Raw genomic sequence first — 16,248 nt, forward strand, 5'->3', positions numbered from 1 at the left:
TTATTAGACAAATGACTTCTACTTGAGGCATTCCTGTTTATTGGAAGTGATTCCAGGAGACTGAAAAGCAGCTAAGAGTGCCAAGGTGGTGTAAGGGCCCCGTCACACATAGCGATCTCGCTAGCGCTGATTTCTACAAGAAACCTCTGGACATTTTTTTCGTCGCTGATCTCCCGCTGGCCAGCACGCATCGGTGTGACAGGCGGGAGACCAGCGATCAGCTGGTAACTAACGTGCACATCGGGTATCCAAGGGACGTGCGTCCCTTGGATACCTGATGTGTACGTTAGTTACCAGCGAGTTACAGGTGCCGCCGCCGTCTCACGCTGGGGACCAGGAGCCCGCGGAGTGTGTCCCTGCCGCCACCGCACGCTGGGGACCAGGAGGCAGCAGGACATCGCCAGCAGAGGCTGGGGATGCAGGTGCGCCCTCTGCTGGTGGAGGACTGGAACAGCAGGCACATTTGTCCTCTGCTCCCGGGCTCGCTCCTCACCTCGGCCTGCTGATCGCTGGTGAAGCTGTCTGTGTGACAGCTCACCAGCGATCACATAGCGACTTACCAGCGATCCTGACACCTTGATATCGTTGTCGGGATCGCTGGTAAGTCGCTATGTGTGACTCCAGCTTAAAGCAGTTATCAGAGTAAAAAAAGTCTACTTTTAGTAATCTATTATTTAACAGGTATTCTAGTTTGTTTTGCACGTTTCTTTACTCCTTGTTTCCATGTGTGTTCCTTTGTGATTTTGTTGCCTTCAGTTTGAATCTACAATATTCCAATAAGAAGAATGAAAACTATTGCAAGGAAATGTGTCCAACATTTTGATCAGGACTGTAGATGCACTAAGAGAGCCTGTCCTTGTTTCATGCTGCCTGTGATTCACATAGCAGGAATCAATAAAGTATTTCTGATGACGACCATTAAAGAAAATATTGAAGAGTGTATAGATTTAAGGAGTCAAGAATAATGCAAATTGTTACATAATTAACTGATGTAATCACATTTTGATTTTTCAATAATATCTTTAATGACAGGTTAAGTGTTATACAACCTTAGATGTTTTTGCAGCAAAGTATCAAATAATGGTGTCCAGAAGACAATCTACATATTGAAAAGAACAGAACTGCTATGTAATGACCACCCTCCATTTTCTGCATCAATAAGATACAGCTTCCACGTATTTCTGAGCTGAACAAGCTGCTGGGGTCTTAGCTGGAGGCTGAAAAGAATGACAGTGAGGGCTACAGGTTGTATACCTCTGGCGTACACAATATGGAAAAAAAAAAAGGTCAAAGTAGATAGTGGTTAAATTGTACATAATGTCCTTTTTTTCTACAGGAAATCATCATCTGAAAAAAGTTAACTAAACAATAACTTGCTACCACAGGAACTCTGCATTTTTACATCTGTATCTGGCTCCTATTTCCTTGATTAGTTGATGTATAAAGATTTGCCCCCTTGTGGTATTGACAAGTAGCTGAGATTTTGGAAACTGTATGTTATGTGCACAAAAAATAGTGTGCTGCATTATGTTATGAATCTGCAGCGACAGTCACATTTATATTTGTGTTTTGTGCTTATGATTATTTCTTAACAGTGTACATTCAAGGTAATTTTATCATTGCTTTTCAGGTGGAAAGATACATGATAATGCAAAGATTCTTGGTGTTAGAAGAAATATTTCAATGGAAACAAACAGCACTGGAAAGAGAACCTTTTCTGGTAAGTAAGATAATTCTTAAGTGTCTTACCAAATTGTCTGACCATAGCTCTTCCAGCCATTAAAAATTATTTCACAAAGAAATCCTGTTTTTAAAATAAAGTTGCTGATAATAGAGTTTATTGCAGTAGAAAACTTGTCGAAGTAAGCATTTTCCTTGAATTACATGCTTGTAATCCATGGACTCAAAGGCCCCATTCATCAATGCTTGCATGCCAGAATTCTTGCAACATCTTGACGTAATACAAGCCTGTGCTAAAATTTTGTGGCTTCTGGAGGTCTCATGCCATTTTTGCCCAGCTCCGACAAAGTGGGCAGAGCTTGGGTTGGGCAGAGTGGGGCATCCCCCACTGGTCAAATTCATTATGAGCAGTGATGTTCCTTATATAACACAGCTCAAAACAGTACCTGACTGCAGTAATATTTGTGGCAAGGCACATGCCACTTTTCTAAAGCATGCCCTTCTTGTTGAATTGGGGTCCTATGACTCCAGCACGCCTACTCATAAAAAAAGCTTGTCTTGATGAAATGGGGCCATATGTATTTTTCAGGTCGTTTTGATGAGGAGGCATGCTGTAAGCTCATGCCTCTTAATGAATCCACCGAGTTGCAGAAGTGGCATATGCCCCCATGTGCGCCTTGCCACAAATCTTACTACAGTTGGGGACTGGAATAAGATTTGTGGTGTAAGGAACTGCACGGCTTGTTATGAATTTGAAGAGTGAAAGTTGTCAAGCATCTGACCACCCTCTGATCTAGTATTGAAGTTCTATTCAAAATCAATTTAAATTAACTGAAAAAAACAATTTATATATTTTTGTATTTTATTTTTAAGTATCATCACCCCCTCTTCCACCTGTAAGACCAACATCCATACGTAGAAGAATTCATCCTAGCAATGTCACAGGAAGACCAGGGTTTTCGGGTATGGCCTACAATTTTAATGCCTTTAGACGCTTCTGAAATATTATGATGTAGTGGTCAGATCTCAGATTCTACACTATAACTATGTTTCTTTTCCTTGAAGTGTAAAGTAGATAAAGTAGTCACATGATTTTATTGACCCATAAAATGGAAGTCTAGTTCTGCCAGACATTTGTACTCCGAAATGTAATGCATAAAGTACAGCATTGTGCAAAAGATTTAGCCAGAGGTGGAAAAAATGTTGCAAAGTAAAAATGCTTTCAAAAATAGAAATGTAAAGAGTTTATTTTTTTTCAATTAACAAAATGAGTAAATGAATGAATAAATAAAAAGAAAATCAAAATCAAATTAAGATCTGTGGTAAGTTCTGTAAGATGGATGGAGCAACCTCCCTTCTAAGTTCCTTCAAAAACTGCTGGTATACCTAGAAGATTGACGGCAAAGGGTGATCACACCAAAGATTGATTTAATTTAGTTTTCTATTTTGTTAATTCACTTCACATTTTGGTAATTGATAAAAAAAATAAACTTTTAACTTTTTTATTAATGAAAGTATTCTTACTTTGTAGCATTTCTTCCACCTTGACGTAAATCTTATGCACAGTACTGTATATATAAAGCATGATATACTGTAAATCAGTAATGTTTTACTAACTGTTATAAAGTGATTATTGAAGTTAAAGCAAAGATATGATCTAAACTGAGTTTTTCTACTTTCTTTACACTTGCAGTATCTTCACCACCACTTCTTCCTGTAAGACCAACGGCTATACGTAGAAAACCTCCAACTACTAATGTGACAGGCAGACCAGAAAAACAAGGTATAGAAATAAAGTTCGGATTATGATACCTCTATTATGGCATCGTCTGGATACTTGTTATGTTTTCAGTAATCTGATTTGTATGAAGCTACAATTATACATCTCACCAATGGCTGTGAAGAAAATCTCAGTAGTCCATATTAAAACTATGGACTTCATGAGAGGGGTGTTTGTAAAAAAAAGTCTATAATGCGCATGGATGGATATGCTGAATGTGCAGCTTATGAAGCTGCACAGTGGACCTGAAGATTAGAGGACCATCTCACTTTTTTCGCTTAGAGTCATATCTTTTCAAGTGGGAGAAACTTTTTATTAGACAAGCATAGAAAGGGATTATCAACTGAATCATGCTATATGTGGGTAGTGCATAGAACTGGAATAGTCTCTAGATCAGTTGAAAACATTGGATGACATGGACTGGGACTAAGAAACCACTGGAAACTTTGGTCTATAAAACTAATAGAACTTAGAATAACAAAAATTGGGACACCAAGCCCTAACATGTAGCAACTAAGATATTAAAAAAGGTGATTTATGCAAAGTGGCACAATGTTGAAAGTTCTTCTTGGGACCAATAATTAAAAGGTGTGGGCTCACAGACTTCTCTTTACAAGAGTTATTCCACAATGAGGCATTTTTGTGACATTCCTAACATAAAAAAGCCACCTGACCATTCGAATCTACTATTTTGCTACCCTTATATGTATTTGATCTATGTCCCCGATTCATCAAGAGTGGCGTTGTTCACACTGGTCTTGATGACACAGCATGCTTTAGTCAAATGTGCCGGATTCATTAAGAGGTGTATCATTAAGAGGTGTAGGCCTCTTAATGATTTAGGCGTATCTAAAAAGTGGCATGATTCTCCGAGCTCCTCACCACAGTTCTCTGGGACTGGAGTAATATTTGTAGCATACAACTCATTAGGGTTTAGATGAATGGGCATTGCTATGCCCTAACCCACCCCAACTCCTCTCATTTTAGTGGAGCTGACTGAAATGGATGTAAAAATGACAAAAAGGAGCTATTTTTTCAAAGCGTTTTCCACAAGAATTCTGATGTTATCACTATGATGAATCAGGGCCTATGTTTCTACTTTTGATGCATGTTTCTTCACTGAACAAAAAGGGTGGTCTTTCTGCTAGGCTCACATGACCAGTATTACTGACTGAGAAACTACAGGTCCCGGAAGCACTCTGTTTTCTCATGGCTGATGGCACTTCCTTACCTCCCAAATAGAAGGATATACCTTTAACACTACATACACATTTTAAATAAATGTTGTCTGTGATTAAACAGAAAGTGTCAAACAGTAACATGCATTAAGTAGTAGAGCTTGTGCTTGTCTCCAACTCTGCTTGTGCACATAAAAGAGTTAAAGGGGGCAAGTTAACTATTTGTCTATCCCCTGAACCTTTAAGAAGGAGCCATGTTGTCATACAGTGTGAAGATAGGAGGGGGAGCCGAGCAGCACTTATTGTATACAGAAATGCAAAGGTACAGTATCCCCTCTGCACAGTCTCCTTTTTTGCTGTGTAGACCAGGGTTCCTCAACTCCGGTCCTCAAGGCCCACCAACAGATCATGTTTTCAGGATTTCCTTTGTATTGCACATGTGAAGCAATTATCACCTGAGCAATACTAAGAAAATCCTGAAAACATGATCTGTTGGTGGGCCTTGAGGACTGGAGTTGGGGAACCCTGGTGTAGACATACAGAGTTAATGTATAGAAGTACACAAAGGCAAAATACACCTGCTCAACCTGTGAGTAAAGTACTACTGGAGGAAGTGTCTAGTTAAAACAAAGGGTAAACAGAGAGCACGGATGGAATTTTTGAAAGGGTTAGAAATTACTAATGGATTATTTAAAAAAATGTTTATTATTTCAAAGCTCATTGATTTCAAGCACAGAGCACATTGATCCACCAATGCAATTCTGTGAATACCCCTTTAGAAGGACATCCACTACTCCCTGTATCCACCTCAATTATACATTCACATTTCAGGCTTATACATCACAACACTTTTAATCTAGGTTTTACTGCACTCGGGGCAAAAATTCTGTTTAGTGTCCTCTCCTATACATAGCTTAAGCAGTTCAAGTAGTCTTCATTTGATGGTTCACAGCTTTTACTCAGCATATTTACAGTCACGTGCCAACTAGCTGCTCTTCCTAATTCTCTCAATATTCAGTAAAAAAAATACAGCCTCTGCTTTATTGAGAGAACCAGGAAGAGAAACTAGTTAGCATGTGAACATATATATATATAAAAATAGCATATGAGTGGTCATATGTTGAGTGCTGGAACTGGCAAGCAGAGCCGAATTCTGACATTCTGTATATTAAACACTATTAGGATTTGGTGTGCCTGAGTGCTTAGTTTTATAATTAATCCTTCTAACACAAATACAGTAAGCTTTAACTTGTCAGACGGCACAATACTTTACTAACATAGCCATGTATCTATCAAGTTGTGGATTACTGCATGTGTACAGAATCAGAACTAATTGCAGTATATAAATACATCACCAGATCCACCATCAGCACATAAATGCAGAATCACAATCACCATTAGTACATGAATACAGCACCAAGCTTAGTACAGCAATCAATTGCAATGTCAGGTCAGCTAAATATACAATTTTATCGCATGAACCTTAATCTCCCAGCATGTCCTTAACAGTGGTAAGGATATACAGGGATTGTTGTTAAAAACCAGCATTAGACTACAGTCATGGCCAAAAGTTTTGAGAATGACACAAATATTATATTTTCACATGATCTGCTGGCCTCTGGTTTTTATCAGATGTTTTTATCACATACAGAAATATAATTGCAATCATTATGAGTAGCAAAAGGTTATATTGACAGTTAGAATGAGTTAATGCAGCAAGTCAATATTTGCAGTGTTGACCCTTCTTCTTCAGGACCTCAGCAATTCTCCCTGGCATGCTCTCAATCAACTTCTGGATCAAATCCTGACTGATATCAGTCCATTCTTGCTAAATCAATGCTTTTATTTTGTCTGAATTTGAAGGTTTTTGTTTGTCCACCCGTCTCTTGATGATTGACCACAAGTTCTTAATGGGATTAAGATCTGGGGAGTTTCCAGGCCATGGTCCCAAAATCTCTATGTTTTGTTCCCTGAGCCATTTAGTTATCACCTTTGCTTTATGGCAAGGTGCTCCATCATGTTGAAAAAGGCATTGTTGATCGCCAAACTGCTCTTGGACGGTTGGGAGAAGTTGCTTTTCGAGGAAATTCTGGTACCATTCTTTATTCATGGCTGTGTTTTTAGGCAAGACTGAGAGAGAGCCCATTCCCTTGGCTGAGAAGCAACCCCACACATGAATGGTTTCAGCATGCTTGACAGTTGGCATGAGACAAGACTGGTGGTAGCGCTCACCTGGTCCTCTCCGAATAAGCCGTTTTCCAGATGTCCCAAACAATCGAAAAGGGGATTCATCAGAGAAAATGACTTTACCCCAGTCCTCAGCAATCCACTCCCTGTACCTCTTGCAGAATATCAGTCTGTCCATGATGTTTTTCCTGGAGAGAAGTGGCTTCTTTGCTGCCCTCCTTGAGACCAGGCCTTGCCCCAAGAGTCTCCGCCTCACAGTGCGTGCAGATGCACTCACACCTGCCTGCTGCCATTCCTGAGCAAGCTCTGCACTGCTGGTAGCCCGATCCCGCAGCTGAAACACTTTTAAGAGACGGTCCTGGCGCTTGCTGGTCTTTCTTGGGCGCCCTGGAGCCTTTTTGCCAACAAGGGAACCTCTCTCCTCGAAGTTCTTGATGATGCGATTGTTGACTGAGGTGCAATCTTTCTAGCTGCGATACTCTTCCCTGTTAGGCCATTTTTGTGCAGTGCAATGATGACTGCACGTGTTTCTTTAGAGATAACCATGGTTAACAGAAGAGAAACAATGATGCCAAGCACCAGTCTCCTTTTAAAGTGTCCAGTGGTGTCATTCTTACTTAATCATGACAGATTGATCTCCAGCCCTGTCCTCATCAACACCCACACCTGTGTTAATGGAGCAATCACTGAAACGATGTTAGCTGGTCCTTTTAAGTCAGGGCTGCAATGATGTTGAAATGTGTTTTGGGGGATAAAGTTCATTTTCTAGGCAAATATTGACTTTGCAAGTAATTGCTGTTAAGCTGATCACTCTTTATAACATTCTGGAGTATATGCAAATTACCATTAGAAAAAATGAAGCAGTAGACTTTGTAAAAATTAATATTTGTGTCATTCTCAAAACTTTTGGCCATGACTGTACATACCATACAGTAACTATAGTACTAGATGTAGACAGTATCACAAATAAACATTTACATCCAGGTACTTTATAGGTTATGTTTTCTCTGATTTGAGTAGCTCTTTTTCTTTTCTTCTCCATCTTGTTTAAATGCCATGATGACTTGTCACATACACATCTCGTCTCTGCAGACTTCCAAGTTCTCTGGTCTTCTGCAGCACATCCCAACAAGGTGCCCTTAAAAAATAGTGTCATTATAATGCACATGAATACAAATATTGCCCCACTCTGTGGCCCAGAAAAAATCATTTCCCCTCACTGTGCTCCCTGCACGAATTATGACCCACGCACTGTCTCTTGTACAATACATGACCTCGGAACTGTCCTGTCCTATAAAATATTGCCTCAACACTGACTGATCTTCAGTACTACAACCACCATTGTTATATTATAAATAACAGCCACACTGTTCACCTTTATTAGCTAAAACCATCCCACTCTCTACCCTGATTAGCTATAACTATCATACTGTCTCTATCTATCTTAAGTTTCTCACACCATGCTACCCCTTTTTCATTCTAGGCCACCTCTTCACACTGTCCCCTCACACTATGTGCTCCTATACTGCCCAGACGCTATGCTGTGCTCTCTCTTACTCCCCCTCTGCATGTTGTCCCCTCCTTCCTGATCCCCCTTCTGTACTGCCCAAACAATGCTTCCCAATCACTATACTAGATTACACTTCCCCCATGTACTGTTCCCTCACACTTTTCTCATCCCATAATGTCCCCTCCTCTCTTTTCTCCTCCATACTGTCCTCTTACACTCTCTCCAATACTGTCCCCTCACATTCCTCCCCAGACTTTACCCTCACACTTTTCTCTCCCTAACAGCATCTTTTCATATTTTTCCACATGCTGTCTACTCACACTTTTCTCTTCCATATTATCTCTACACACTTTTCTGCCCCATACTCTCCTTTCACACTTTTCTGCCTGCATTCTGTCCCCACACATTTCACTCCCCCTTATTGCCCCCTCAATTTTCCCCCGTATACTGTCCCCCCAAACTTTCCCATCTATATTGTCCCCTCACACTATTCCTCCTCCCATAATATCCCATAACATTTCCCCACTTTTGCTGTCCCCTTACATTTTCCTCATATACTCTCCCTGCACACTCCCCGCAAACTGTTCCTTCTCACTCCACCACACATACTGTCCCCCACACTTTCCCATACTGTCCCCTCATACTTTCCACCAGTGTCTATACTTTGCCCTCTCCTTATACTCCCCTTTGCATGCTGTCTCTTCCTTGATGCACCCTCACTATACTGCCCCCACAATACTACCCTGTCTCTATACTGTGCCCCCTCTCATCTCCTCCCATACTGTCCTCTCACATTTTTATTCCTCCTAATGTCCCCTTCACACCTTTCCCCTACATTCTACCCCTTACAATCACCCCAATACTGCTCCATCACATTCCCCCCAAACTTTCCCCTCACAGTGTTCCCACATAATTTTCTCTCCTATAGTGTCTCCTCAGACTTTTCCCTATGCTGTCCCCTCTTAGGTTTCTCCCCATATTGTCCACTCACACTTTTATGCCCCATACTGTCTTATCACACTTCCATCCCTACTGTCCTCTTACACTTTTCTCCTCCATACTGTCCCCCCACACCAGGGCTGGTTTTAGACAAAGTAGGGTCCTTGGCAAAAGTTTAAAATGGGGCCCCAAATGCTTAAATATTGCATTATCACACAGAAACATTTCGGTTGTACTTACAAGCGCTAAGTTCATGACGATAAACAAGGGTAATCGACAATATTGAAATTTTTCGACACTTTTTCCCGCCCTACTTAGTGTACGTGCAGACCTTCAGTAATTGGCAACGCTTTGGACGCAGCACATGTCCGCTGCGTCCAAAGCGTTGCCGACTATTGAACGCAGGTGAATCCGCATGTGTTCATTGAACCATGTGGAATTATCGCATCCAATACATTGTACACAAGTCTCCGCAAGATAAATTGACATGTTGCGGTCTGGAAAGACGCCGCATGTCCTTCTCCACGAGTGAGAGGCAGGCATCTGTGCACACTAATTTGACGTGGGATTTCTCGAAATCCAATCCACTATGCTGTAACATATGGATGCTGCATAATTATGCAGCATCCAACCGACATCATTTACTGACCGCGTGCACATACCCTTATGCCGGCTGAGGAAGAATGATTGGTACAGATAGTCGTTGATAAAGTATAATGCAGGTGCCATATAGTACATATAGTAAAATGCACTCCCATGGTCCTTGATACAGTATAATGCAGTAGTTCCCTCATAGAGTATAATGCAGCCCCCTCAGAATATAATTCAGCCCCCTCAGAGTATAATGCAGCCGCCACACACAATATAATGCAGCCCCCCACACACAGTATAATGCAGCCGCCTCAGTGTATAATGCAGGCCCACACACACAGTAAAATACAGCCTCCTAAGAGTATAGTGCAGCTCCCTCAGAGTATAATGCAGCCCCACACACAGTATAATTCAGCCCCCACACAGACAGTATAATGCAGCCCCCCAGAGTATAAAGCAGCCTCCTCACAGTATAATGCAGCCCAGCCACATACACAGTATAGTGCAGCAGGCACACACACACTATAATGCATACACACACATAATCACACACACACACTATAATGCATGCATACACACAGTTATACACACACACACACACTATAATGCATGCATACACAGATACACACACATTATAATGCATACACACACACACAAAGTCACACACTATAATGCATGCATACGCACAGTCACACACACACTATAATGCATACACACACTTACTATAATGCATACACACACACTATAATAAAACCTACAAAAGACAAAAAGACCGCCCCGACCACACAGTCACCTTGTCGATGGTGGGACGGCTTTTATGCCATGTTTGATCAAATACAGTATTACTAAGAACTCTGTATGATTTAAATGCACTTTTGCTTTTTACTTATTTAATTATAGCAGGGTTTTTTCATTTTGTCTTTTGTAGGTTTTGTATGCTTTATGGCCATGTGAACATGCATTTATATGCTGCATGTGTACCAACTCAAACCATGCTCAATTTTTGTGTTTTTACACACACTATAATGCATGCTCACACAATACTTACCTCTCCTCCTCCTTCCCCCACCCTCTGGTTTCTGCAGTGGGTCTGATAAGCTCCACTGCCGGCACATGCTGCTGAGTCAGAGGCTGAGTGATGGGAGAGGGAGCGTAACATGACACTCTCTCCTCCATCACTGCTTTCAACTGTATCAGCTTCTATGATGCCAATAAGTTGCATGCGCAATGTGGGGGGCATTGGCCCCTCTTACTCAGGAGCCTCATAGCAGCTGTGTGGTGTGCCGCTATTAGCGGCACGCCACTGGCTGGGGGCCCCTGGTGGATCGGGAGCCCTAGGCGGATGCCTGGTCTGCCTGCCCCTAATGCCAGCCTTGCCCCACACTTATACTCTCCCCTATCAGTTCCTCTAATACTGTCCCTTCACATTATTCTCCCTCATACTGTCCCTTCATACTATTCCCCTATACTGCCTCCTCAAACTTTTTCCTCATACACTTTTTACCTTACACTTTTGCCCACATACTGTGACCTTACACTTACCCACTCCATACTGTCTACTCACACTCACTCTCCCCAAACTGTCACCTTACACTCTACCCCCACACTGTCCCCAAACTTCAATTAGGGCACTCATGAGTGATATCAGCAAAATGATTAAGTGACCTGAACACCTTTCTAATGTCATCTTCCCAGAAGTGCCAGTGGTCATTCCTTCAATTGTACTCTCGTCTGAAAGATTAAAGTACAACTTATTGCAGGGAGCTGGCCTTTTACATGCTCTTCAAGGTGGTTGTTAGTTTGACAACTGACTCACAGAACTGACGAATTTAACATCCAGAAGCGGAAAAATGCTGCCACTGGGAGACACCTTGGACCACCGCAGCAGCCTACCCAATTGCTCCCCCTTGTTGAATGTGCCCGGAGTAAATTCCACCCCCTGCATCACTTAACGCTCTGATTTTAACTGTTGAGGAGTATAGTACAATAGATCCTAGCCAGAAAGCTACCTAAACTAATTCTAGAGCTGTTGCGTTGATATCGAGGAAGACAAAACAAGGTTTCAATTGAATCATCTGTCAGATTGTTTTTAAATTATGTGAAATTCATCATGAAGACAATATTTTTTCTATGGATTTACATCCATTTTGAATTGGTAGTTACAGCAACAAATAAATACAACACCCTGTACAAACCACAGCAGAGTAATGCAGAATCAACAGACTCTGCCGTTATTAAAATTACCGCAGTAAATTATGTGGTCCAGCTTTCCGCAAAGTAATTAAAATGTTCCCATAGGTTGGCAGTAAAAATTTGAATCCTCTGTTTACAATTGTACTTGTAGAAATGCTTTGACAGCTTTAATATAACTTGGATTATGATATTTCTTTTTAGTGTGTTAATCTTTTAAATGGTTCTGTTATATTGTTTCTTAGTAATAGCAATGTAGAGTAGCTCATAATATCCATTCCTATTCACAATCCACTGCATTTTCTAAGCAAGTTTCTAACCCTATAGCACAAAGGATAACGGATTTAAAAATTAGAGTTTGTTTTATGGCCCCTATACAGTTGGCCAAACTTGCCAATTTCAGTGGGATTTGAAAATTATCTAATACGTATGGGAGCCTCATGGACAATCCCTTGCTTGGAGAAACATAGATTGGGTGGTTGGAATTCAATCATCTGATCCTTTCTTCAATGGGGAGAGATAACCGCTGCCGGATGATTCCGTCAGCAGCTTTTTCATAGAGAACACACGAACATAGGGATTTCTTTTTATGAGGCATGTGGATGTGGGAGTGACATCCCAGCGATTTAATGTTTATGGCCAATTTTATTGTAAAGATTTCTATATTATGTTTAGACAATTTCACCGGCAGCGGTGGAAGAACATAACTCTATTTAGATCTCTCAAGTCAATTTGATTTGTAAGTGACAATACAAAACTACCTTTCTTCCCTGGAGTATTAAATACAATACAAGATTTTAGGATTTGGCACTAATATAACACTAGCATTTTTTTTAATTTACAGAAGACAGTGATGCTAAATAGGTATAGAAAGTTTTCTCACCAAATAAACTATTCGGCATTTAGATTCATAAAACCTTGCAGGCAGGTTTTCTGCATAAAATCTGGACTGTATCAATTTTAGTGCTCACTTTAATTTTTTGCAATTGTTTGGCACATAGAGTTACTTATTTACTATAAGGAAATATATTTTTGATGTCTTAACAAGTGCCTGTTTCTTTAACAAGGGGGTAATCTGATACCAAGTGCTCCTTCAGCTGCCAAGCCTGAGTGCCCAGTTATATGTATAAAGTCACCAATGAAGCAGCCAACTTTACCTGATCAAGAGGAAGATCTGGGTATGATGGAGAGCTCTTGTGTCACCCTGGGCTATGAATTAAAGTGGACCTTTCACCAGCACCTACTTTTACACTGACGATTTGTCTGCTTACCTTTAAATCTCAGCTGAAACTAAGTTTCACGCACTGCAAATATTGCAGAATACATGTCTTACCGCTTACTACACAGATTGAGAAACCAAAATCGGACGTGTAACTTTTCATATACTTTTGAACAGAACATTTCTTCGGTGACAGGTCCATTTTAATACACGCTTTTAGCTTTAGGGTTGCCACCTTTTGAGAAGTTGGAAGACATATAATTGAAAAATAAGAACCAGGACAGTGTGAAACTGAACACATTAATATATCTAATGTGCCATGCAGATATCACAGCCGCTGAAACCCAAGGGATTGAAAACTATATTTACTACATCCCGAAATATCACTGCCTGGATTAAAACTGTAAAGGTGGCAACTCAGCGCTGTCTATATTATCCACATAGAAGCTTGAACCACAGAGTGAAATTGTGGTGCGCAGTGTCGGGGTTGCTAGACTTTACATTGCAGCAGAAATATGATTGTTTGTATTGTCTTTGTATGTTTTCCTCTTTTTTTTTTTAAAGGAACACAATAGGCTGCAATGATCTTATTTCCGATATAGACTTAACGGTTAAAATATAATGTAATTTTTTTATTTGCATTTTCCTCCAAATTTTCAACCATATTACATTTACATATTACACTCAAAGTTGGACAAAGCTGGATGTAAATACTATTGAAATCATATATTTTAAAAAATATATATATATTATCAATATTGATAATACTACAATATGCTGTTTATCTGAATGTAAAAATATACAGTAAATGAACCAAACTCAAGGTAAGGAAATACATATATATTTCAGCAACACGTCCCCTCCTTATTTTACAGAGCCTACGTTTCTACACTTTATAAATACTGTTATGTGTGAATGGTTTATGCCACGTTTATTGGCTGCTTGTCACAAATATGTTTGCTTTGTATATTTCAGGGAGGTGAGTATATTGTATAACTGCCTTAATTTTGAACAATCACTTTTATTGTTCTCCAGCCACCTAAATACATGTATTCTACAGTAATGAGTCTCTTTATCTCTGTGTACGTACAGCATACATCTGAGTGCAGTCCGATGTTTCGCACGCACCCATAGACTTGGACGGGTGTGTGTGGTCCAAATATTGGAGCTACCTGCAGTAGGCTGTGATTGTTTTCTCATGCTGAATCGGTATGAGAAAATAGTCGCAGATCTGCACTGCCCCATAATATAACACTGGGCTGAGCGCTATGCGATAAAACATCGGATAGCACTTGGTCGTGTTATACGGCAGTGTGAGCTAACCCTGAAGGGAATCTGTCACCAAGCTTTTACTACCCCCATTTGAGAGCAGCATGATGCAGGAGCAAAGACACAGATTCCATCAATGCATCTCTTACTCGACTGTATGCTACAGTTTTGATAATATCATTGTTTTTTCTTCTGCAGATTAGCAGATCTCTGAATGCTGAGCTCTGTAAAGCCCCACCCACACCACTGATTTACAGCTGTGTACACTGTGCATAGGCATAAAGCTGTCATTCAGTGGTGGGGGAGGGGTTATACAGAGCTCATGAACAGGGACAACTATATGGCAGCATTTTATTCTAATAATATTCTCCTGCTGATAAAACTGTGATTTTAACAAAACTAAAGCAAGCAGCCCAGCCAGTGACAGATCTTTGCAATTAAGGTATGTGTCTATACATTATGCTGCTCTCAGATTAGGTGGCAAAAAGCTGGTGACTGATTCCCTTTAAATGATGCGACTTTGCTAGTGTTTGTAAAATGTCAATCAGATGGTGTTTTCTGGAAGTGATGAGATCACATACATTCATCACGTAGTCATGCTTTTGGATGCCAGTCTTCAATGTACTACACATTATTAATGACATCCCATTTTGGGGGCTGGCTCCACTCTCCGTGCTACAAAGTATAGGTGGTATCAGTAACAGTGTGCCGTCCAATGTATGTTTGCTAACCGCTTTATTAAGAGTAGCAAAGGAAGTACCGTACATTGGGAAGGGGACAGAGAGTGGAGGCAGGTTTTCACACATGCTAGATAGTAATGAAAATATTGCCTTGGGAGGCAGAATGAGGAGTTACTACTAGAGTTGGGCGACTTTGGTCGAATCGGGTTTCATGAAACAAAATTTGTTTCAGATGAAGCTGGTCCGACTAGGGCAAAAAAAAATTTGGCGTTTCGTCCGAAACCCGACCCCAATGCAAGTCAATGGGAAATAAAAGTCGGCATTGAACGGATGACATTCATCCACTCAATGCCGACTTTTATTCCCTTATTATGAATGAGTCACCGTAGGAGGCAAAAACAGAAATACTAGCTAAGTCCAGAAAACCTGAGAAGTTGGCAGCTATCGGATTGCAGACCCCTGAACCTATCAACAACAACTAGCAGTAGCCGTGGGGGGTTCCTACGGTGCCCTAGACCCCTCGATCACAGCCGGAGAACTAAATAGCCTAAAGACAGAAAGGGAAATCTAAACTGCCCCAGAGCAGACCCCAAAGCAATAGGCAGCCCCCAACATATAATGACGGTGAAGCAAGATGAAAAAACACTCACACAGATAGAAAGATAGGCTGAGCAAATGATGGGGCCCAAGCTAACTAAGTAGGACAGGATAGAAAAGCTGCTGTCTGCAATCCGCCAAAAACCCTATCAAAACAAGAGCCAACAGACTGATAGGGAAAAAAGCCCTGAAGACGCTAGGCTTCAAAAAGCCTATATCAGCACTCAGGTATTTTCTGAAGACAGAGCAAAAAGGAATTCAGCTCACCCCAGCAGGGAATGGCAGAAATCCAGAAAAACAAAGCAAAACAAAACCAAAACACAAATGCAAAAAGCAGAGCAGAAAACTTAGCTTTTGAGGAGCAGGAATCAGACTGGTCTCCTAGGATCCCTCAGAGAAATCACCCGCAAGGCAGAAGGGCGTCGGCT

At 40.8% G+C, this 16,248-nt stretch overlaps 1 protein-coding gene across 14 annotated transcripts in view; it reads left to right on the plus strand.

Annotated features, from left to right (window-relative positions):
- Positions 1-16,248, plus strand: part of ABI3BP (ABI family member 3 binding protein) — a 733,533-nt gene that overhangs the window by 568,197 nt on the left and 149,088 nt on the right. For 13 of the 14 annotated variants that reach the window (XM_073586187.1, XM_073586188.1, XM_073586194.1 and 10 more), the window contains 4 exons: positions 1,631-1,720; positions 2,554-2,643; positions 3,374-3,463; positions 13,123-13,233. In XM_073586187.1, the coding sequence (XP_073442288.1) occupies positions 1,631-1,720; positions 2,554-2,643; positions 3,374-3,463; positions 13,123-13,233 (381 nt within the window). The remainder of the gene's footprint in view (positions 1-1,630; positions 1,721-2,553; positions 2,644-3,373; positions 3,464-13,122; positions 13,234-16,248) is intronic. The other variant, XM_073586193.1, reaches the window with a different exon arrangement.

The sequence above is a fragment of the Dendrobates tinctorius genome, unplaced genomic scaffold (assembly GCF_039654945.1).
Source record: "Dendrobates tinctorius isolate UK_male_01 unplaced genomic scaffold, ASM3965494v1 ptg000091l, whole genome shotgun sequence".
NCBI classification, from domain to species: domain Eukaryota; kingdom Metazoa; phylum Chordata; class Amphibia; order Anura; family Dendrobatidae; genus Dendrobates; species Dendrobates tinctorius.